The 25,334-nt window shown below is 35.9% G+C and overlaps 1 protein-coding gene across 2 annotated transcripts in view; it reads left to right on the top strand.

Annotated features, from left to right (window-relative positions):
* Window positions 1-25,334, top strand: part of SMAP1 (small ArfGAP 1) — a 196,535-nt gene that overhangs the window by 38,683 nt on the left and 132,518 nt on the right. For both annotated transcript variants that reach the window (XM_006835751.1, XM_006835752.1), the window contains exons 2-3: window positions 6,238-6,371; window positions 23,985-24,070. In XM_006835751.1, the coding sequence (XP_006835814.1) occupies window positions 6,238-6,371; window positions 23,985-24,070 (220 nt within the window). The remainder of the gene's footprint in view (window positions 1-6,237; window positions 6,372-23,984; window positions 24,071-25,334) is intronic.

Genomic DNA, 25,334 nt, shown 5'->3' on the forward strand with positions numbered 1-25,334 from the left:
AAATTTGAGCATGTAGCTGATGAATATCCACAGACAAGTGGATATTATTCCACAACCTCCTAAAATGCTGTTGGATTAAGTTCCAATCAAGTTCTGGATTACTGAAAGATAACACAAATCTACTTATACCATGAATAACCTTAGCTGGGAGTGTAATCTTCGTCCTAGCTTTACATATATCTTCACCCTGTAAAATCACAGAAGCTAAGTCCCAAGTTATGACTGACAAAGATGAAGCACACAGTACTCAACTACTTGAAGAATAGCATTGCAAATAGGCAGTTATCAACTAATGTAAAATAAGGCATGCATAAGGCGGCTTTTATAATGTTGATCAGCAAATATCTATGGAAATTCCTGATCAAAAGGGTGAATGGGAAATCTAAGGCACTTGACAAAACAGATTTCTGCCTAAAAGTATAGGTCTAACCCATTTTGGAAACCTTGTGTGGAGTCAAAGGTAAGTACTCCACCTCAAGGTCAGTTTGAACCACAAGGTTGGTGGTTCAGATTCACCAGCCATTCCTCAGAAACCCTATACAGGGTCGCTATGAGTTGGAACTGACTCTACAGCACTTAACAATAACAACAACAACCTCATTTTGTCCATGACCCTATTTTTGCTAAATTGACTGTTTCTCAGATAATGCTTCTTTGTGAATTTTCAGAAAACTTACTAACTAGGTTAGAAGTTGTTCACTAAATGCTAAGATGGATGTGCCACACAGATTAAGACATGTTTTTAGTTATCAAGAGGTGCTATAAAGATTTTTTTTTTAATTCCAGGAAACTACCAAAACATAGCCAAGTGTTTATCTCCTGCAAATTTCTTCTGCATTTTAGTTCCAATTACAGATATGAATTCTTTGTAAATAACTTCAGGCAATTATTGATTAATTACGGTACCCTTCAATGTTTCTGGCTTTTTGTATTTGTGATTTTTGCATCTACAACTGCTGTAGTTAACTCTGGTGGGGGGGCGGCACTCCATGGATTCTGTTCATATTGTGTGTTCCCCCAGTTTAAACTGTGCTTTTATTTCTTCAAGAAACTGTCTGAATACTTGAAGAAAAAAAAAAAAAAAAGTAAGAAGCCCACAGAAAGGGGAAAAAAATTTTGCAGTGACATATAAACAAGGGACAAACTTGAAAATCTATAGGGAACTACAGCACCCTGTACAAGAAAAAGAAAACCCAATTTAAAAATGGGCGAAGGATATGAAGAGACACTTAACCAAGGAGGACATTCGGACAGCCAGCAAGCATGAAGAATTGTTCAAGATCATTAGTCATTGTTGTTGTTAAGTGCCACCATTGTCAGTTGCTAGTCTATCAAAGCAGTATTGAGAGATTTGTCTTCAAGCTCGGGTATATAGCAGCTGGTAGTATTTCTTGCCTGAATGGGTGCGAGTGTAACTTGGCTCTATAACTGCAATTGCTGTCTCTTCTTGGGTAAGGTAAGGAAATTAATAGCCTCTTCCCCCCAGTGTAAAAGAGAGACCAAAAAATAAAACCCAGATTGAATACTAAAGTCTGTAATTTCCATACAAAAACAGACACACACAAAAAAATATCAAAATATCAGTAAGACTATACCGCCCTTTTTTTGATTTCTTGCCTTCAAGGCTGCCTGAGAAATTTCAAGATTTTACTATTGCTCCTTATGATGTAACTCAAGATTTAGTTTTTCACCTATTTTCTTTTTTTGCCTCTCTTACCTCTCCTCAAGCCTGTTTAGATGTTTCTCCTAGTGAGAAAGAGTCCAGGGCTAGCCAAAGTTTTTTTTGAAAGACTCTCCCATTTTAAGTTTTTTCTGTTGACTTCTTCCCCTTCTTGATTCTGGGACCAGTCATCTTTGCTGTGCAGATCTGAGTGTATGGGTAGTAGAACCCTTCAGAGGTGGGGACGGGGTGTCCACCCACTCAGCAACCCCCCTAGTCACCAGAGTGGAGGTGTGCAGACAGAGAAAGTTAAATGAATGAAAAAAAAAAGTTCACACCCTTGTCTCTGCTGATGGGTCAGACCTTTTATATGGGAGTCATCTCTTGATCTTGTATCTGCTCCTTCCAGCTCAAGGTGGCTGCTCCGGGACTCGCTGGCCACTGCAAATCAGAAAACACTACTTTTCTTTCTTCTGTTTCAACTCCCACTTGCAGTAAGCCTTCATTTCCTCTAAATATTCCTTTACATGGAGTTCAAATTTCCAGGACCATTCTTTGAACCGTTTTATCTGATTTTCCTTGTTAATACTGGTAGAGGTCTGCATGACCCTTCTTTCTAATCTACCATCAAGCCCTGCCTTCCTTTTCATTATCTTTTAATTCCAATTTTCCACGAAAATTTTAAAGCTCTTTTGTAGTTGTTATATTTAAATGGAAAACAATAGTTCTCCAGTTCTACTCAGGGTAATTAAAGGAGTTGTTGGTGTGTGCCCTCAAGGCTGTTCCTATTCATAGGGATCCTGTATAATGTTTCTGAGGCTGTAAAGATCCCTCATCTTTAGCCCATGGATCACCGGGTGTGCTTGAACCTTCTACCTTTGTGGTTAGCAGTCCAGTGCCGCATCTGGGAGACCTGCATATTTCCCAATGCAGACTTCAAATCACCTTAGTTGGGGTTCTTATGGCCCATTATATGTCAAATTATATTAAAATTGATTACACTATATTTAAGATTCATCGATTGTGATATGTACAGTTCAAAGAACTTAACAAAATTTTATTTATCCTGTATGTGATAACAGTACCAATACCCTTTTAAAACAACAATAGCAAAATTATAACAACAGCAAAATTTTTTAGAGTATATTAATGAATTGTTTCTTGTTATGACTCACTATATGATATGTTGTTTGTTTGGGAATGAATGAATGATTGTATTACCTGGTACAAAGGTATATATATATATCTATCTAGAATTTTATTACATTATGTCAAATTGTTTTTTAAGTGGAAGCCATTTGAACTGCAAGGTCGGTGGTTCAGGCTCACCAGCTGCTCCTAGAAACCCTATACAGGGTCGCTTTGGGTCGGAACTGACTGGACAGCACTTAACAACAACAATAACCAGTTTAAATTTGGTTTGGCCTTCTCAGTCTGTGACCTTAGCTTTTTAGATTTTGTCCATGGTCTTATAATAACACTTAACTTGACACAAAGTTGAGAAATGCTCAACAGTTTATTGAATAAAAATGAGTATGTCAGAATAGTAATTAAGCAGTTATCATGTTGAGAAACTACTATGTTAACAAGGTGATTTTAGTCCAGTTGTAAGTCAGTAGAGTGATTAAATTCAACTGTAAATCTGGATAGTCTTTTAAAAGTTTGTTCTAACCTAGAGAAAAAAAAAAAAGTATATTCTGGGGTTCTTCTAACTGTATTGTTAAGGGATCGTTGTATTCCCCCAAAAAACTTGTTAATAAAATGACATTATTATTTTATTGAATAAACACGGTTGGAGCGAAAGTTTTCCAAAAGTAACAGTGAATTTCTTTTTTCCTTGGAGAGATTAATGAAATGGCTTATATAACCTTAAATATATAACACCTAAACATCACTGATATTTAATTACATCCAGCATTTGCTCCATAATAAAATAGCCATTAATTTTTACTGTTGCTAGCATTATTTTTAGGCACAACACGTTTACACATTTTAATCCCTTTGTTTTTTTTTTTTTAAATCCACCACTATAGTGAATATAGCTTTTTACCTGTGTAAAAAGAATTGATGCTTTTGAGTTACAGTGTTGGAGGAGAATATTGAAAGTGTCATGGGCTGCCAAAAGAACCAACAGATCTGTTTTGGAAGAAGTGCAGCCAGAGTGCTCCTTGGAGGCCAGGGTGGCCAAACTTTGTCTTTCATACTTCAGACATATTGTCAGGAGGGACCAGTCACTGGAGAAGGATATCATGTTTGGTAGGGTGGAGGGTCAAAGAAAAAGAGGAAGACCCCGACGAGATGGATTGGCAAAGTGGCAGCATCTATGGGCTCAAGCGTGGCAACAGTAGTGAGGTTGGCTCAGGATTGGGCAGTTTTCTTTCTGTTGTGCATAAGTCAGTACTAACTTGATGGCACCTAACAACAACATAGTTATCATATTATGTAAATTATGCTTCTAATTAAGTCATTCAGTTACTTGCTGCTTCTGGAAAATTGTGTTGTAGAGAAAAGTCTCCATTTTAAATGATTCTGTTTTAAAAAGATGAAGAAAAGGAACCAATCCATCCATGCATTGTTTTGTAGACCAGTGTAAAACTTCTCTAGAGGAGGAAAAGTAATATGCTTACTTTGATTTTCAAGGTTTCTTAATATGATGATAAATAGCACTTAAATGATGGTAGTTGTGGTGTTAAGTGCTGTTGAGTCAGTCTTAACTCATAAAAACCCTGTATTCCTTGTGTGGTGCTATAGGATTAGCGCTGTACTGGGAACCATAAGGTCAGCGGTTCAAACCTACCAACTGCTCCTTGTAAACCCTATACAGGTTCACTATGAGTTGGAACTGATGATGGCACTTAGTAACATCAGGAGCCTTGGTGGTGCAGTGGTTAAACGCTTGGGTGCCAACCAAAATGTTATCGGTTTGAACCCACCATCTGTTTCCTAGGAAAAATACATGGCAATCTGCTTTTGTAAGATTTTCAGTCTTGGAAACCCTTTTGGGAAGTTCTACTCTGTCCTGTAATGCTGCTATGAATTGGAATCAACTTGACAGCAGTAGACTTTGTTTTTGAAAAATAATTATAAGAAAATTAAAAATTCATAATGAAGAATACAACTAAGGCTTACATTGTGATATATACATGTGAGTTTCTCTGCAGTGTTTTCTAGAGTTTTTTGACTAGACCCAAAGAATTAACATAACACAACTAAATTTATATACTTATAGTTTATGTTACTAAAATAAAGTTTGTATAGTTACCATCCAGCTCAGGAAATTATAAACAATGTTCACAAAGCCCACTGTATGCCTCTCCCTGATCACATTTTCTTGCCTTGTACCACTGTTTGTTTCATTTTTATTACATGTGTGATGTTGTTAAGTGCCATGGAGTTGGTTCTAACTCACAGTAACCCTGTATAGGCTTTCTGATGCTCAGCTGGTGGGTTTGAACCTCTTGGCATTGAGATCAGCAGTCCAGTGCTTATCCTACAGTGCCACACCAAGATTACATTACATGTGTATAAATACCTTTAATTAATCTACTTCTGTGGTGCTAGATAGAGGCTAAGTACTGGAGTGCTGGTCACAAGGCCAGCAGTTCAAACCCACAGTTGCTCCTTGGAAACCCCACACAGGGATGCCATGAGTTGAACCTGACTTTATGGCACCTAACAACAAGAAAGATGAGGCATTCTGCTCCCGTAAAGATTTACAGCCTTGGAAACCCTGTACAGGGTCGCTATGGGTCGGAACCAACTCGACGGCACTAAACAACAACAACAACAACAACAACAACAAGAAGTATTATTTTACATGCTTTTCAACTTGTAGTTTCATACTATATATATTTATTTACCAGTAGTGTTTTATTTTTTAAACCTCAGTGTTATCTTTGAAATGTATCCATAATGACATGAAGCTTCTTTACATAATCTTTGTTGTGGTCCATCCTTGCCAACACTAATATTAAATGGTTTGAAAATACTTTTCCATCATGTTGTATATAAAATGCAATTGCAGTTTTAAAGGGCATTTTCTGTTCTTACCACTTGTATCTGTTTTCATTTTTACTGGCTGTGTATTACTTCTGTGGATTACCCGTTCATGTCTTTTGTCCATTTGACCAAATTGAGTTATCTTTTTGTGATTAATGTCTACCTTTTCATTTTTATTTGTTTTTATTTTTATTTTTTGGTTATTTTAAAAACAATATCTTAAACATTTAATGAAGAATTAAATTTAATACATTAAATTTTTACTGTGGGATATTACTAATTCTTGTTCAAATAGGCTGAGTGGAAATTGTTTACAGAAACTTATGAATTTTAGACCGTTTTGGGGGAAATTGCCCCGAGAGGTACAATTATTAAAATTCTAGAAGGTTGATTTAATCCTCTCAGTGGATCCAAGGCAGACATCTTGTTAGCATGTAACTGTTAGTACCATTTGAAACCATGTCATTCCTATAAATTTACATTGTAATTCTGTAACCCCAAAATGTGTCTAATATGCTGCCTTGATACCTATTTTAGTTTTTAATATCTACTTTCTTTTGTTTATTCTTATTTATTAGGTCCCCGATGGGCTTCCTGGAATATTGGTGTATTTATTTGCATCAGATGTGCTGGCATCCATAGAAATCTTGGGGTTCATATATCCAGAGTCAAGTCAGTAAACCTAGACCAATGGACTCCGGAACAGATACAGGTAAATCTTTTATTTCTATAAATAATTTAAAACATTTAAAGTGAATTTAAAAATCTATTTACCTTTCTTGCAACTGAGAGTTAATGGTGAAAAATTGTGTAATGAAATAACTTGTACCACATACAAAATTTAAACATTTGAGTTATCAATTGAGAGGTTTATTTCTTCTTGGGTAATATTTAGCCAGTTTTAGATCTATTTTTTTAAATCTAAAATGTTGATCTTAAAATATTTAAAGAATAAATTCCTTTATTCTTGTATAAATGAAATTTTCTAACATAATTCCATAGTTTACTTTGTTTTCTTGTCAGTAGAGGGAGCCTGGGTAAGGATAAAGAAAATAAAAAAAGTATCTCTAATTTAAGAACTGATTTAAAGATTTCCCTTTAATACAGAGATGTTCTTGATTTTCAGAGAGGGCTTACGTGTTAGAAGAAAGCCTAGTGAGCAAATGTTCTCATGATGGATTTGGATTTGTTTAGATTGGTATTTCTTTATTAGGGACAAATTTGAGATTTTCTAGTGTGACAGTGTTAAATTCTCAAAATCGTACTTTATAATCCTCAAAGTTGGCCTCTAGTATAAAAGGATTATTTTCGGGGTTCTTATTTTATAATACACAGTGAAATTACACAACTTTTTCTAGTGACCTTTTGGAATTGCTTTTCATTATGTAAGCCAAATACATAAATTAATGTGTTTGGATTTCAGTGATATACTTGTATACTAAGAACAAAAAAAACAAGATTTATCAGGTGAGGTGAGAATAGAAAAAATGGAATAGAATACATGATTTGCAGTTTATAAAGTCTAACATAATTAATTTTATACAGTTTCAAATTAATATTTTGAGCTTATGGAATTTAGGATAAACAGTGGACTGCTAACCCCAAGGTTTTCATTTGAAACCCACCAGCTATTCTGCAAGAGATAAAGATATATAGCCTCAGAAACCCTATACAGGGTCCTCTCTATGATAAGAATTGACTGTGGCAGTGAGTTTGGTTTAGGTTAAAAGCATAAAAGGAAATATTACCCTGTATGCATGTACCAACCGCTCCGCGGGAGAAAGATGAGGCTTTCTACTCCCGTAAAGATTTACACCCTCGGAAACTCTACAGGGTCGCTATGGGTCGGAACCGACTCGACGACACTTAACAACAACAAAAATGCATGATTTCAGAACCTACTCTACAGCACTAACAACAACAACAACATGAATTTTCAGGATTCTTAAGAGAAAACCATACTGGTTTATAATGAGGAATCAGAGCTTTTTGAAATACTTCACGTAACATTTTTATAGTAAATGTGGTAACAGATTTCATGGTGTTTAAGTCTTCCTCAAGAAAATGTAAGGATTGTAATCTGAAGCTGTAACTTGGTGTTTGTAGTTGATAGGGATGTAGAAAACATTTTAGGCTTTAAGTAGATTAACGGCTCATTTCAAACTAAATCCAGACACGGCATCCCTGAATAATTTAGGGTAGGTCTCCAGAAATATTGTTCTCAGATAGGCTGTTGAGGGAAGTTGAATAGAAAATCTTTGAGTTGGGTGTCCTACCGTGGCACTGAAATGCAGGTAATATCTTTTTATCAATTAGAGCAGAACTTCATAGTCTTGAGGGCTTTCGATTCACTGGTTTGGCATAAAACATGGCAGGTGCAATGCAAGATCCTGAATTTTGTGTTATACAGCACAGCCTTTATTTTAGCCTTGAACATTTCAAAGTAGTTGATTCTAGAGAGGCATAGAATGAAGTGATTAAGAGCTGGAGTTAAATTTATGTGATCTTGATTGGATACTTAAGCTCAGAGTGCCTCCATTTCTTCACTTGTAAAACAAGAGTAATAATAGCACCTTCCTATTTGGTTTGCTTTTTTGATTGGGAGAAATAAGTTAATATGGATAAAGCATTTAGAACAATACCTGACACATTTTAAATAATAAATGTTAACTTATTAGTTACTTAGCAGTATTAGTGCATTTGTTCGTTATATAAAACCCTCTGTAACTACTGTATCTTTTTTATTTCAAGAAAATTACATTTCTAGACCTAATCTATTGTGATAAGCTAGTTAATAAATGCACTATTGAGTAAATGGAGTGATTCATTTTATAGTAGTACTTAATATAAATAAAATTATACTTTTTGAGAATATGCATTTGTTAAACGTTTATTTAAGTTGATTAATATTGGATGTTAAAGCATTTTGAGATGAATAGTTAGGTAGGTGTTTCAGTTAGTTGTCTATTAAGATCACTCATTCAATGAAAAAGGAAAAAAAAATTTTTTTTAAAGCATATCTTATTTACTGTGGTGTGTTTTTTAGAAATGACAATATCTTGTTATTTATCTTTTTATTAAAAAAAAAAATTATAAAGGACAATTCACAGATCTGAATGAGTTCTTTGTGTCAGAACTAACTCCATGACCCTTAACAACACTTAACAAACATTGTGTAATTAACATCCCAGTGATGATACAGAGCTTTCCCATCAGCTTAGAAAGTTTCCTTGTGCCAATTTCCAGGCAATTCCTCTGATGGCATTCATTGCACTGATTTCTATGCCTTTAGATTAATCTTGGCAAATACGACATTTCTATCTTTTGGAATCCATTTCTGCTGATTGTTATGATCTGTTATGACTGTTATGATCAGAAACCCTATACAGGATCTCTATGAGTCAGAACCCACAACTCGAAGGCACTTATTAACAACAACTGTCTTTTGGAATCCATTTCTGCTGATTGACTCTTAATTCATATTAGGAATGTAATGTTCTCAATAGTATTCCATAATCAAAATGTATTTTAGTGTTATAAATATATTTTCATAAGAGTTAATTTGCTTTAAGAAATGCCTGGGAGGTATTTATTTATAAAATAGAAATGCTTTTACTGTAATGCCTTTTACTTTATATCTTCTCTCATGACCACTCTTAACATTACTTGATAACTATATTTCCAGTAGTCCGGTCTGATACTTAGTTTTGGTTTGTCTAAATCTTTTTTAATGGAGTCCTGGTGTGGTGCTGTGGGTTAATGCTCTGTGTACTGCAAAGTTGGTTTGAACTAGAGGATCGGCAGTTCAAGCTCACCAGCCCCTCCTCAGAAACTCTATTCAGGTCGCTATGGGTCAGAAGTGATTCAAAGGCACTTGACAACAGCAACAATCTTTTTAATATTTTTATTAGTAAATCACATTTCTACATAGTATGTTGTTGTTAAGTGCAGTTGAGTCTATTCCGACCCGTAGCGACCCTGTATAGGGTTTCTAAGGAGCAGCTGGTGTGCTTGAACCACTGACTTTGCAGTTCAAAGGACTTTGCAGTCTGGGTTCATTAGCCCACAGTGCCACCCCAGGACTCCATCAATAGTATAAAGTTTTAAATATAGTTATTTATCAATTAATACTAAGGAGCTCTAGTAGCGAAGTGGTTACAAATCGGGCTGCTAATCTCACGGTCAGCAGTTAGAAACTATCACCTGTTCTGTGGGAGAAAGATGAGCCTTTCTGCTCCCGTAAAGATTTACAGCCTTGGAAACGCTGTACAGGGTCGCTGTGAGTGAGAACTGACTCCACAGCACATAACAACAATAACAACATCAATCAATATTATATATGTTGTTGCTAAGTGCTGTGAAGTCAGGTTAGTCTTACAGCGAACCCTGTTTAGGCTTAAAATCTTTCATGGGAGCAGAAAGCCTTTTCTTTCTTACAAGAAGCATCTGGTGGGCTTGAACTGTCAACCTTGTGGTTTACAGTCCAGTGATTTGTCTATTTTGAATTTTATTTGATTCACAATATTTTTTGACTTTAAAAAATAACCTCAATCAAAAAAAATTAGTGTGGTTAATGGTCAAACTAATAACATTTTTGGTAATAACAACATTTGTGTTTTGTCATACACTTCTCAGATGTTTGAAAAGGACCACATTTTAAAAGCTTTTAAAAAGACTATATTTTATTTTATACTGATTAGTTAACCCAAAGTAATGTTTTTCCCCCTTAGTTTTCTAGGACTGCCATAACAAAATACTCCAAAGTGGTATCTTGAAAAAATTTATATTTGAAATTGTTTGCACTTTGAAGGCATAAAACTTATCTTTAGTGAAATTGCTTTAAACACTTTGCAGGCATTTTCACCCCTTTTGTTTACATCTTTAAGGAGCCTGTGTGGCTCACTTATTAAACTCTCGGCTGCTAACTGAAGGTCAGAGCTTGAGTCCACCAGCAGTTCTGGCGGTGAAAGATGTGATAGTGTGCTTCTGTAAAGATTACATCCTTGGTAAACTCCATGGGGTAGTTCTACCCTGACCTATAGGATTGCTATGAGTTGGAATCAACTCAACAGCATTGAATTTGGTCGCTCAAATATGAGGGTGAGTCAAAAATTATCCGTACTCCGGTTATATTAAAACATCTATCCATGGCTGATGACAACACTGAGTGTGCACATGAGCTGATTCTGTCGAATAGACGGGTGACAGTGGATTATGTGGCAAATCATTTGCAAATCAGCCATGGCTCTGCTATGAAATAATTCATGACAGGCTTGGGTTTTGAAAGGTTTGTGAGAGATGGATACTGAAACAACTCACAGAAGAACCAAAGCAGAAGCATTTGGACATCTGCAAACAAAATTTGAACTGATACTGCAAACAAAAGCTAGTAAATGTTTCTTTTAAAAAAAAATCGGTACTGGTGACGACATGGATTTATCACTATGATCCTGAGAGTAAACAGCAGAGTATGCAATGGAAACATCCTCAGTCACCAACCAAGAAAAAGTTCAAAAGTCAACTATCACCTGGAAAATTAATGCTTACAGTTTTCTGGCATTCTCAAGGGCCAGTATTGGAACACTATCAGGAAAAAGTTTCAACAGTTAACATTTTTGTTACAGTGAGATGCTCACTGAAGAGCTGAAGCCTAAACTTTGTATTAAATGCAGAGGACGGCTGTCCAGAGACATTGTGATCTTGCATGACAATGTATGTCTGCACACCTCTGCCCACACTGTTGATGCTCTATAAAACTTCATTTTGAGGTATTGAAGCATCCTCCCAAGAATCCTGATCTTGGTCCATCTGACTTTCACCTGTTTGATCCCCTGAAAGCAGCCCTTGAAGGTTGAAGATATACCTCTGATGAAGAAGTGAAGACAGCATACGTTCGTGGCTCACAGGTCACCCTAAAACAATTTTTAATAAGGGAGTATAAAAGTTTGTTGACAGATGTATAGAATGTATTGGGAGGTAAGGAGATTATGTTGAAAAATGATGTGTTTGTCTTTTCTAAAATTTGATTAAAATAAGTTTTGCAGCCAGAGTGTGTATACTTTTTTTTTTTTTTTTTTGCTTACCCTCTTATTTACTAATTTTACTTTAGCTTTGACTTTATTGTGGGCTATAAGGAAAAGTCTTTTAAATCCAAATCTTCACAGCCTTGTATACCAGAATAGAAACTTTCCTCCCTCTCATTTTCTGTACACGTAACTTCTATTTTAAATTACAGCTTCTTTTTCCCTTGATTTAAGGTCAGGGTTGTTGGAGGTGGTAGTTGCTAATCTCTCTGACTTTATTTTCCTTTATAGGCTTTCTTCATGCTTTTATACTTAATCATTGAAATCATACTCACTTTGAGGCATCCTAATTTTCTTTCTTCTTCTTTGAAACATGTTGCCTCATCTTCTTGCCAAAACAAAATGCTCCCTCATATCTCTTTCCCATAACACATACAGAGTTTTGACTCTGTTTTATCCATGTATTTATTTGTTAAGCTGTTCACTCTGTGTCAGGTGCTATCTTCTAGAGGCTATGCCAGCATTCCTTTAAACGATTGAATTTCTTTCTTTTTTTGTTTAAAAAACAACAGCACTTTTTTATTGTGAACTGGGTGAAGGTTTACAGAGCAGATCAATTTTCCATTCGTTAAAACATACACACTTTGTTTCATATCGTTGATTGCATTCCTCACCATGTAACATCACTTATTCCTCTGTGTTTTTTGTTTTGGTTCCTTCTTCTTTCCCAACACTTCTGAACTTTGTCCTTGGGTGAATGCTACCCTTTTAATATCAAATGGTTGATAATCTAAGATGTGTGTATATTCGTAATGTTACAGTTCTCCTTATAGACCTATCTTGCTTGGCTGTAAATTGAGCCATGGGGTGAATTCAGTTCTAAGTTTGAAGGGTGGCTAAGGGGTTCTACCACTCTCTATTCGACCAGTAGGCTTGGGCTTTTTATGATTTTGAGTTTTGTTCCACATTTTTTCTCCCACTCTATCCAGGACCTTCTATTGTGATCCCTTTCAGAGCATTTGGTAGTGAGGCACCATCTAGTTCTTGTCTTAGGGTCATGGAGCTCAATGTTTACATGATCTGTTATTCCATTGAACAGTTGTTTCCATATGTCATTGATTTTCTTCACTCTTCTTTCCTCCAGATAGGGAGAAACCTTAAATGGTCACTCATTAAATTTTTTTTTCTTTTCAATTTTTAATTTATTTTTTTTTAAATAAAGTTTTTATTGTGAATTGAGTGATAGTTTGCATGGGAGAACATTCCTAGATTTATCATTTTTTGAGAATTGTTTGGAGATCTTTGGCATGAAGTAATTGAAAATTTTGCTCAAGCATTCATTTGTACTGTGTGTTCTGTGAGGCTGGAGTTAGCCAGCTAGCTTGATTGCATAGGACTGGAATCTCAACATAGTTTTATGTTCTCTGCTAATCGTGGTATATTCAGCAAGTCTCATGAAATCACTAAAAGTTTTTTCATGTAAAAAGCTTTGCAAAGAAAGCCAAGCATTAGTGCAAAAAAAAAAAAAAGAAATGAAGAGGAAGGAATAGATATATCTAGTTATGTTTTTTTGTTTGTTTGTTTGCCAGGAAATATTATGTTTGAGTAGAATAAATAGTGAAATGTCAGAATTAAATATTGTTCTGTAGCAATATCAATTAAAAACTTAACTATTTCATATGGAAATAAAAACAGTTTGTAAAATTGTTTCAGTGTGGAAAGTTTTGGTTGTATGATAGTTAACTGATGTATCACTTGTAAATATTAAGACTGGTTGTTGTTGTGTGCTGTTCAGTCAGTTTTTACTCATAGCGCCCCTGTATAGTGTTTCTGAGAGCAGCTAGTAGGTTTGAACTGCTGACTTTGAGGTTAGCAATCCAGTGCTTATCCTACAGTGTATCACACCAAGGCTCTTAAGACTGGTAAGTGTCTTTATTTTATCCATCAGTCTTAAAGTATCTTAATTTTACATACAACTGGACACATCTAAAATTCAAATTATTTCCTTGTTCAAACTGGCTTATTTCCTTAATTAACTCTAGTTAGTCTTAAAACCTTGGCAGTGTCCCATGGTCCTTAAACTTTTCTCTCTATTCCTTCATTTCATCAGCTGTTAATTATTTTGTTGCTTCTGCTGCTATTCACTCTCACTTCTCTGTAAGGTTGCAGCTTATTCCTTATAATCCCACCACTGCCGTTTCTCCATCTATTTACACATGACATTCAGAATAGTCTTCCTAGAACATTGATTTGGTCATTTTACTTTTAAAGAGATTGGCATTGGTTCTCCTTTAAGACTCACAAATGTTTTATTTTCTTTAAATTGATATTCAGGTACTTTTACCATATGGCTTCATCCTGTTTGTTCAACCTTATTCCAGGTGATTTACAACAGATAGCTTTGTGTATATATGAGAGAGAAAGAGAGAGAGAGAGAGAGAGAGAGAGACAACTTTTCCTGCTGAATCAGTCTGATAGAAGTCTTTTTTTGTCGCTGTTAAGAATATTTTTTTTCATATTCTTTATGTCAAACCAAATGCTTCCTATTCTTAAAATCCCTACTTTAATAAAACCTTTTATATATACTGTGCTCAATTATCTATTGTTGTATACTGTTATTGACCTTTGCCTACGTCTGTTTATTTATCTAAATTAAATTATAAGTTTCTACAGATTGGAAACTGGGTCATATGTCATTATGTTCCTTGTTATAGTTACTATAGCACAAGAAGCCTAGTTATGCTTTTAAGTTGGTTCCACCTGATAGTGACCGTATGCACAATGGAACAAAAGATGGTCCTGTGGCATCTCACAATTGTTATGTTTGAGCCCATTATTGCTGTCCATTGTGTCAGTCCATTTTGTTGGAGAGTTTCCTCTTTTTCCCTGACTCTCCACTTTACCAGGCATGATGGCCCTCTCCAGCTATTGGTCCTTCCTGACAACATGTCCAAAGTACAAGAGGTCATGCTCACTTCTAAGGAGCATTCAGACTGTACTTCTTCCAGTAGGTTTGTTGGTTCTTTCAGCATTCTTCTTGTAGCACCATAATTCAAAGGCATTAATTCTTCTGTGGTCTTATTTATTGTCCAACTTTTATATGCATATGGAGCGATTGAAAATACCATGGCTTTGGTCAGGCACACCTTAGTCCACAGACTGACATCTTTGTTCTTGAACACTTTAAAGAGGTCTTGTGCAACAGATTTGCCTAATGCAGTACATCATTTGATTTCTTGACTGCTATTTCCATAAGCATTGATTGTGTATTCAAGCAAATTGAAGTCTTTGACATCCATTTATCACAATGTTATTTACTGATCCAGTTGTAAGGGCTTTTGTTTTCTTTATATTAAGTTGCCATTCATACTGAAGGCTGTGATCTTTTATCTTTATTAATAAGTATTTTAAATCCTCTTCACTTTCAGCAAACAAGGTTGTATCATCTGCATATCTCAGGTTGTTAATGACTCTTCCTCCAATCCCGATGCCACGTTCTGCTTCATGTAATTCAGCCTCTTGGATTATTTGTTCAGCATTCAGATTGAATAAGTATAGAGAAAAGGTACAACTCTCATGCCCACTTTTCCTGATTTTAAGCCATTCATTATCCCTTGTTCTGTTTGAAGGACTGCATCTTGGTCTATACATAGATTCCTCTTAAGCACAATTAAGTATTCTAAAATACTCATTCTTTGCAGTGCTATCCATAGTTTATTCTTATTCACACAGTATAAAGCCTTTGTATAGTTGATAAAGCACAACTAAAGTTCTTTCTGATATTCTCTGCTTTCAGACAAGATTCATCTGACATCAGCACTGATATCCCTCATTCCATATACTCTTTGGAATCTGGCTTTAATTTCTGACAGCTCCAGGTCAATGTATTGGTGCAGTTGTTTTTGAAATATCTTAAACAAAATTTGCTTTCATATGATACTAATGATACTGTTTGATGGTTTCCACATTCCATTGAGTAACCTTTCTTTGGAATGTGCATAAATATGATTTGTTTGAATTGGTTGACCAGGTAGCTGTCTTCTAAATTTGTTGACCTAGAGGCATGTGGGCCTCCAGTACTACATTGATGGTGGTGGTTATGTACTGTGGAGTAGGTTTTGACTCATAGGGACCCTTTATAGCATTTTCAAGGCTGTCTTGGTGTGGCGCTGTGGGATAACGAACAGACTGCAAGGTCGATTTGAACCTCAAGGTCGGCAGTTGAGCCATTCCTTGAAAGACCCTACACAGGGTCGCTATGAGTTAGAACCAAGGCAAAGGCTCTTAACAGCAAAAATCTGTACAGGAGCGGACAATTGGTGGATATATCACATAACATTTGCCAGTTCAACATTTTAGTGATGTCAATTACATTAATCAGTTGTGTAACCATTACCCCCACTTTTTACCAAACTTCTCATCAGTACAAGGAGAACCTCACTGCTTCCTATATAATGTTTTTCCTTCTCTCCCCCTTTGTTTTACTCTTGGTACCCAGTAATAAACTTTGGTCTCTAAACATTTACTTATTCTTTGCATTTTATATAATCAGGTCCTACAGTGTTAATCCTTTTGTGATTTGATTTATTTCACTCAGCATAATGTTTTCAAAGTTCATGTATGTTGGCTCTTGTATCAGGATTTCATATGTCTTTCAAACTGACTAGTATGCCATTGTGTGTATGTACTACATTTTGTATGTCAGTTCATCTGTTTATGGATATCAAGGGTTGTTTCCAGCTTTTACCCATTATGAATAGTGTTGTAACGAACACTGGTGTACATGTGTCTGTTTGCATCACAGCTTGTAACTCCTTACATACACTGAAGTGGAATTGCTGGGTCATGTAGTAATTCTGTACTTACTGTTTTGAGGAACCACCATTATTTTCCACAAAGGCTATATATATCATTTTGCATTTCCACCAGAAATGGATAAGACGACCTATTTCTTACATTCCTAACTACATTTGTTATTTTCCTTTTTATTTTACCTTAAGACATCCTAATAAGAGTGAAATGATATCTCGTTGCGGTTTCCATTTGCCTTTCTGGTGTGTAAAGACCTTGAGCCTCTTTTCATGTGACTGTGGGTCATTTGTATATCTTCTCGGTTGGAAGCTCTGCTAAAAGAACAAATAGTAATTGTCTTAAATGGATGTTCTTAATCCAATATGGCTTGTATGTTAGATAATCCATTTTGAAAAACTAGTTCTGACAGTGATGCTCCTATATTTTCTTCCAAGAATTTTGTGGTTTTATTCCTGCTGTGATGCTGTAGAATAAGCACTGAACTAACCACAAGGCTTGTGGTTCAAACCCACCAGTCACTTCTCGGAAGCCCTATACAGGATCATTATGAGTCAAAACCAACTTGACAACGCTTAAAAACAATAGTTTTCATGTTTAGGTCCTTAATTCATTTTGAACTCTGTGTGTCATTCTGTGTATGGTGTGAGGCATGCATCCTGTTTCATTCTTCTGTATGTGGAAATCTAATTTTCCCAATAACATTAATTGAAGATACTATTCATTCTCCATTGAATGAACTGTTGTTGTTGTTGTTAAGTGCCATTGAGTCGAGTCCAACTCATAGTGACCCTGTACAGTGTTTCCAAGGTGGGTTTGAACCACTGACCTTGTGGTTCACAGTGCTGATACTACAGTTGCCACACTAGGATTCTTGAATGAACTTAGCACCTTTGTAAAAAATCAGCTGACTATAGCTGTGTGGGTTTATTTCTGGACTCTCACTTCTATTTCATTGGTCTACAAAAAAACCCATACCAATTGCTATTGAGACAGTTCTGACTATATCTCATACTATACCAGTATACGAGTCCTGATGTGGTTGGTGCTAGAGGATAATGCAAGGTCAGTGTAAACCACAAGGTCAGCAGTTCAAGCCTCACCAGCCATTCTTTGGAAACCCTATATAGGGTAAATATGAGTTGGAATCGACTTGACGACACTTAACAACTTAATACCAGTACAGAATGTTGTTTTGATTGCTGTAATTGTATAGCATGTTTTGAAATTAGGAAGTGTGAGTCTTCCTACTTTGCTTTTCTTCAAAATTGCTTTAGCAATTAAGAGTCTCTTGCCATTCCTTATAAAATTAAAGATTGATTTTTCCATTTCTATAATGAAGTCTTTGGAATTCTCACAGAGATTACATTGACTCTATTGTTTGCTTTGGGTAGTATTTACATCTTAACAGTATTAAGTCTTTCATTCCATAAACACAGAAGAACATGTTTCAGTATATTTAGAACTCTTAAATCTCTTTCAGCAGTGTTTTATAATTTTCATTGTATAGGCTTTCTTTTATTTATTATTTGCATGATATATCTTCTTTGCTTTTGTATTTTACCTGTGGATATCTTAAATATAAAATGGCTTTCTTTCTAGACAAGGAATGCCTATATTTTGTGGTGTACTCCTTCAGTATGTAGATGCACACTTCTTTAAAACATAATTTCGTGGATTTTTAAAAATTACAGTTTTTAGTACCCTAAAAACTATATAGTTTTAATTTTCTTCTTCAGGCATAGTTTAATGCAGTGGTCTAGGACACTGTAGACCTTGACCTTGGGTCTCCCTTTATAATGGCTCTTCTTTGGTTTAATTGTTTAATATTATCAATATGAGTGATATGGTAAGTTCAAACATTTTCAGAATGTCTCATTAGTATTTTTGTTGTTAATGTTAAGTACCACCATGTCAGTTCTGGCTCATGTTGACCCCATATAGAGTTCCTGAGGCTATAAACCTTTGGGTAGCTGAAAGCCTTATCTTTCTCCTGTGGAGTGGCTGATAGCCTCAAACTGCCGAACCACATCAAACTGCCGACCTTGTGGTTCGCAGTCTACTGCTTAACTGCTTGAGCCACTGTCCTGCCATCTTTAGTATCTTTATATTGACTTTTTATTTGTTTATGAATTTCTTAAAACATACTACAGTGCACAAATGTCCTTTTAGGAAAAAGCATGTTGTTGTTGGAAAAACCATGTTACATTTGGAAAATTAGGTAGTTTTTTGTGAACAGAGATCAAATTTGTGTGTGTCATAGGAGGTAAAGGTGAAAGTTGTGGCCAGAAGCTTGTTTGGACTTGCTACTTCAGTAATAGGCGCTGGAAGTGGGGACAGGGCAAAGAGATCATAAAATTTTCAAGTAGACAACTGACTTTTGATTTTTCTTTTAAGAAGATAAATTTGATGCATTTGCTCCTGCAGTAGTCTGGAGAAGTGCTAACTAGATTCTGAACTGAGGTAGTGGTGATGGGTTTGATTGAAGGAGGATGCCTATAAGAAATATTAAGAAGTTAGGATTACCAAGACTTCTGGCGAGAGTTGGAAATGTCCAAGATGACTCTTGGGCTTTGACCTCACACACCTGTTACAATGGTTTCTTCTTCAAGTAGTGTAACATTTCATAGTCTAACGATATAAAAGTGTTGACAAACTTTCTCAGGTTTGTCACAGCTATCTTTGATTTGGATTCTTGTTGTGCCGCTGTGAATAAGTGCTAGACTGCTAAGTGCAAGGTTGGTGGTTCAAACCCACCAGACAGGACTGACTCAGGGCATGTAAGAATAGCATCATCTTTAATTTCATGGCTTTAGAGGAAAGCACTTATTCTATGTTGTTGTTAAGTGCTCTTGAGTTGGCACTGACTCACAGTGACCCTGTATAGGATTTCTGAGGAACAACTGGTAAGCTTGAGCTGCCAACCTTGCAGTTCAGAGCTACCTTGCAGTCTGGCGCATTAACCCATAGCTCTGAGAGTATTTAGAAGTTGTGAAAAGGTATGGCACCTGGTAGCTGTAATTCCCCGTCATTAAAAAATTTCCAGTTTTAAATGTGTACTATACTTTTATTCTCAAGCACAATTAAAACAGAAAGAGAATAACTTCCCCTAAAAAAAACAAAACGAAACAAACAATTTTATAAAAGCTGTGTGAATGGACTCTGTATTAAATATTTCCAAAGAGTTCCTGAGACCAAAAATGGTGGCCCTTCTTTTCCAGCAGCTGGAATGCAAAAGATCTTGAAACCAGTCCTGAAAGCCTTGCTCCTATGCAAGAACTCCTGGTGACTTTTGAGAGGAAGATAGAGAACTATTCTGGAAATTTTCAAATGGTAGTAGAGGTGAGTTACTAACATGAAGAACTTGTTCAGGGACTACAAATATTAACCTATTCATTTTCTCTTAATAAATCTTCCCCCCCCCCATTCAGTTAAGGCAGTTGAAAAATTTTATCTTTGTTTTCTAGAGATTTTAATGAATTGACTATAGTAGAGCAAGTAATATCTTTTAGCTCCCACACAAAACAGAAGTTTTCAGAAGCTTTCAGTAATGTAATCTTCAACATTGGTGTTTCTTTAAGAAAGTGATACGATGAAAAGGTTTAGTAGATATATGCTATTTTTGTTTTGAGAGTATTTTGAAGATTTTTAATGTAAAATATACTTGGGTGAGATTTCTAAAAGTACTAATTTGATTTGACTAATTATTCTTTTGATCATAAATCTGTGCTCACTGTACCATAAAGAGAAGAGGACCCATGTCCCCTAGCTAAGCTTTCTGTGCATAATACTTAATTTTTAAACAATTCAGGATTAAAGTAATCCTATCTAATTTTTTTTTTTAAGTTTTGGGGTATAGAGGTATGGAAATGATACAGACTTCAAAGTGTGTACCAAAGTGTAAAGTGAAAAGTCTCCCACTTCAGCCAATTAGTTTCCCTTTGTAGGAGCAGCCATATTGATCAGTTTCTTGCATATACATGCAACATATAAGCTGATGACATCAAGTCAGTTCTGACTCATCGCGGTCCTATTTAGGGGTTCCGAGGCTGTAAATCTTTACGGTAGCAGAAAGCCTCATCTTTCTCCTGTGGAACGGCTGGTAGTTTCGAACTGCTGACTTTGAGGTTAGCAGACCGACTTGTAACCACTACGCTACCAAAGCTCCATATATATATACACATGGGCATCATTATATCCTTACCCAAAAATCTTTTGTCCTGAAGGTAAGATTTTTTTTTTTAAAGTTTTTATTGTGAATATGTGATACTTTACATGGGAGAACATCAGCATTACGTTCATCCTATTGTATTTCATTTCATTGTCATGAGTACAATCCCCTCCATGCATCATCAAACAACCAAAGAGTATACTCCGCAAGCTTGCCACCCCAGTCATCGGCACACAGCTCCTTTCCTTCTCTGGGTCTAGAGTCCCCAGCCGCTCCATCTTTCCACGTCATCGTCTCTACCTGCATCTCTGGCATCACTGCTCCTTTGGGTAGGGCCCCTACTCTGCTCTTCTCCAAGATTATTCTTTTCTGTGTCTCTTTCTAAGCAAATTAAATAGATGTTTTTTTGTTTTTGTTTTTTTAATTTTACCTTCCTGCCTTTAGGTTTGACATAGAGACATATAAGGGTCTTCTGTTTAACACTGGCATTTGACAGACTGATTATAGAGTTTTGCATTTTTTTGACGTTGGGATTTAGAGGATCTGTTCACTATAGTATAACCTGATCATTCCAAATATCGCAATTAGTAATCTCAGTTCTTTCTTTTATAGCAACATTTCTATTATTGAGCCCTGGTGCAACATTATAGGTTAAGCACTGAACTGGTAACCACAAGGCCAGCAATTCAGACTCACTATCCGCTCTCAGAAACTATTTACAGGATCTCTATGAGTCGGAACTGAATGGATGGCATACAGCAACAGCAACATTGTATTATTTAGTATGCATCCAATTTTAAAAACAAACATTAAACACCAAAAGGAAAATCAGTACACACATGAAAATAATTATTTATGAAAAATATACAGCTAGCTTCCAGAATAGTCTGTTAAGCTGTAAATTTTACTATAAATGACTGTTGACTAGATATTTCTAATACTATCTAATGGGGAAAGTAAAGGAAACAGTACAGAGACAGATTGGGGAAGGTACTAGAGAAAAGGGGATGGTGGTGGTAGTGGTCCTGGGCTGTGGAATTGGTTCCAACTCATAATGACCCTGTATATGGTTTCTGAAGCTGTAAATCTTTACGGGAGCAGAAAGCCTTATCTTTCTCCCATGGAACTGATAATTTCAAACTGTTGCCCTTGAGGTTAGCAGCCCAACTTGTAACCACTACGCTACCAGAGCTCCTTGTAGAAAAGGGGAGGAAGCACCACAAATATTAGGGAGAGCTGTGAAGTCCAAGAAGCCATTTTTAGACCTAGCAACTGAAGCTAGGATTGACTCTGTGTGACAGTCGGGCTAGGACAAATAACAACCATACATCGTTTTATCACTTAACTTGGTGTGCACAAAGTGTTCTGCTCTCCCGAGATTTTGCAAGGGTTAAAAAAAGTAAATCAGTTTGACATTAAACTTGTTTCTGGAATTTCAGGCACCCTGCGAATTATCTTGCCTTTTGCTAATGGTGGTGGTGGTGGTTATGCTTGCTTTTTGTTTCATGATACGACAATAATTTAACTTGGGCACATTTAGATTCTATCTTTTTTTACCCTCTATCTTCACACATTTATTTCATGACTGTTTTAAGAAATACTGTTTTTGTGGGTTGGTTAATTACTATTTTGTCACTGGGGTAGTCCCATTGGTATAAACAAGGATTTTCTTTTTAATATATAGTGGCACTGTAGGGTAAACCCTGAATTGCTAACCACAACCAGCATTGCTAACTGCTAACCAGCAGTTCAATTGACTTGACAACACTTAGCAAAAACATATCCCTTTGCCCCCACTTTACATTTTACTGGTACTTCCCCCATTACTTAACGTGTACTCCCTCTCCCATCCCATTAGTTAATGTTACATTTTTACCCATTACTTAACATTCTCATTATCTCTAGAGGAATGACTTATATGTCTATTTTATTTGAGAGGGACTCATGTTGAAGACGTAATGGAGTAGATATCCAGAGGTTAGTTTATATTAGAATTACACATATATTAGAATTTTGCAACTCTTAGTCACTGTAATTTTGATTTAAAGGAAGATGATTGTGTGTACTCTTAAGAACTACAACTTAAGGTGTTGTTAAGTGCTGTCTAGTCAGTTCCAACTCATTGTGACCCTGTATAGGGTTTCTGAGGATCAACTTGTGGGTTTGAACACCTGACCTTGTGGCTAGCAGGCTCATGCTCACCCTACAGCTCCACACCAGGGCTTTCATCTCAAAGTAGACTTCTGGTAATCTGTTAAACCTAGATTGTCTTATCTGAGAGGGGTCTGGGAAGTCTACAAAAGAAAGGAATTATTAAAAAGAGATCTATACCAATTGAAGCATTTTGAGGGATTTAACCTTTATGTGGTGGTGGGTGTGGTGGTGTGCCGTGGAGTCGATTCCGACTCATAGCAACCCTGTATGGGGTTTCCGAGGCTATACATCTTTGCAGGAGCAAAGATTTGTGGAACTGCTGGTAGTTTTGAACTGCTGACCTTGAGGTTAGCAGCCTGACTCGTAACCACTATGCTACCAGAGATCCTTTAACCTTTATGTGATACCAAATAAAAATGAATATTACAGTGTTTTGTTTGTAAATCTTACATTTAGTTTTAATGTAATAGGATATCCAGGATGTACTAGATCTGTACTCATAAAAAGTATGAAATTTTGTTAAACTGGATAACATGAGTATCAAATTGTATGCCTAGTAAGCTTTAATTTTTAAACCTTCTGTGTTAAGGATTATATGACCTCCAGTGTGATCTTTACTATAATAAATTCAGAGAATCTAGAAATATTTTGAAGCTCAAAACCCAGAAAACTGGATTTTGAGTCCTTAAAAATGCAGTTTTCAAGTAGTTTATCTGTAGCATAAGCTTTGGGCTGCTGCCAACCACAGGGTTCAAACACACCAGCCCCTCCTTGGAAGCCCTATACAGGGTTGCTATGAGTTGGAAGCAACTCAACTGTACTTAACAACAATATATTTAGTAAGAATATTTGCTATTGTTATTAACAGTATTGTTTGCAAACTACCAGGAAATCCACTTTTAATAAGTATAAATAAAGATGGTATTGTTTTTAAAGGAAAAAAAGTTTAGAAAAATTATGGATCCATGTATACTGAAAATTGAAGGATTAAAAATATGCTTATGTTTTGAACTTGAATAATTTCTTGTTATGATTTAAATATAATGTGTTGATAATGTTATCTGGTATTTGTTCACATATGTGTGTGCATGTGTTCATATGTATGTGTGTCTAGGAATTGCAGTGTAGCATACATGGAGTAATGAAAAACATTTTTGTTTTATTTTAGTGTATGCAAGATATGGGAAATACTAAAGCAAGACTACTGTATGAAGCTAATCTTCCAGAGAACTTTCGAAGACCACAGACAGATCAGTATCCTTTCAAATTTGCATATTGTGGATTAAAAAAAAGAAATAGCCTGTTTTTCCAGTTCGTATTTATCTTCTGTCTTTTTTAAGGAGATCAGTTAAGAAGTGGAGATCAATTAGGAATAATAGGTAACAAAACTTTACATTTAGCAGTAATTACCAAAAATACTTTTTGGGTAGTATATGGGATAATTACTTACTGAGTATGGTGCGATAAAGCACTAGACTGCAAGGTTGGTTGTAATCATAAGTTCGGCGGTTCAAAGTCACCAGCTGCCCCTTGGAAACCTTTATAGTTTGTTATGAATTGAAACCTACTTGATGACACTTAACAACAACAAGAAATTGTGTACATATATCACTCATTGCTGTGAAGTAGATTTTGATCATTGTGAACCCTGTAAGACAAGAGTAGAACTACGGTTTCCAAGGTTGTAATCTTTACAGAAGGAGGGCTACATCTTTTTTCTATGGAGCAGCTGTTAGATTCAGTCTTCTGACCTTAATGTTACTAGCCTAGTGCTTAACCACTATGTCTTTGGAGTGTCGTGTGGTTCGTGTATATGTTGTTGTCGCTAAGTGTTGTTGAGTCATTTCCACTCATAGTGACCTACCTTGTACAGTGTTTCTTGGGAGCGACTGGTGGGGTTGAACCACTGACCTAGCAGTCCAGTGCCACACCAGGAATCTGGTAATACACTAGTCATAGTATTTTCGGTAATTATTGTTCAATGTAAAATTTTATTACCTATTTTTCTTGATTGATCTTCACCTCTTAATTGAAGAGCGAATGTTGTATATTATTTCAAACTATCATTAGAGATGTGGTTTGTTGAATATCCTGAGTCCTGTCTCCCCACGCCCCGATTTCCAAAGGGACTTCTTTTATCTTTGTTATTCAATGACTGTAATCATGTGGAGCCGTTGGGCATGTTAGGTATCTAAAACACTAACTGAATATTTAGTAAGTGGAAGTGCTGAAGTAACGCATGCTAATACTGACTGCTGGCAATCTATCTTTGTCCCAGGTAGCATAACTGTGTTGCCTTTTGAATCTCCACAAATGAATAGATGGAATATTTTCTCACAGACATTTTAGTCAGGATGTTTTTCATATTTGTCAAAATAATTTAATTCAGTTTCTATGAATTGATAACACCTAACAACAGCAGCTCATATGGAAAGTTTGAGAATGCTTATCACAGTTGTTTCTGAATTGCTGTGGCGTTGCTTCTGACTCCTGGTGACCCTGTGTATGCAAAGTAGAA

The sequence above is a fragment of the Chrysochloris asiatica genome, unplaced genomic scaffold (assembly GCF_000296735.1).
Source record: "Chrysochloris asiatica unplaced genomic scaffold, ChrAsi1.0 scaffold00019, whole genome shotgun sequence".
Lineage (NCBI taxonomy): Eukaryota > Metazoa > Chordata > Mammalia > Afrosoricida > Chrysochloridae > Chrysochloris > Chrysochloris asiatica.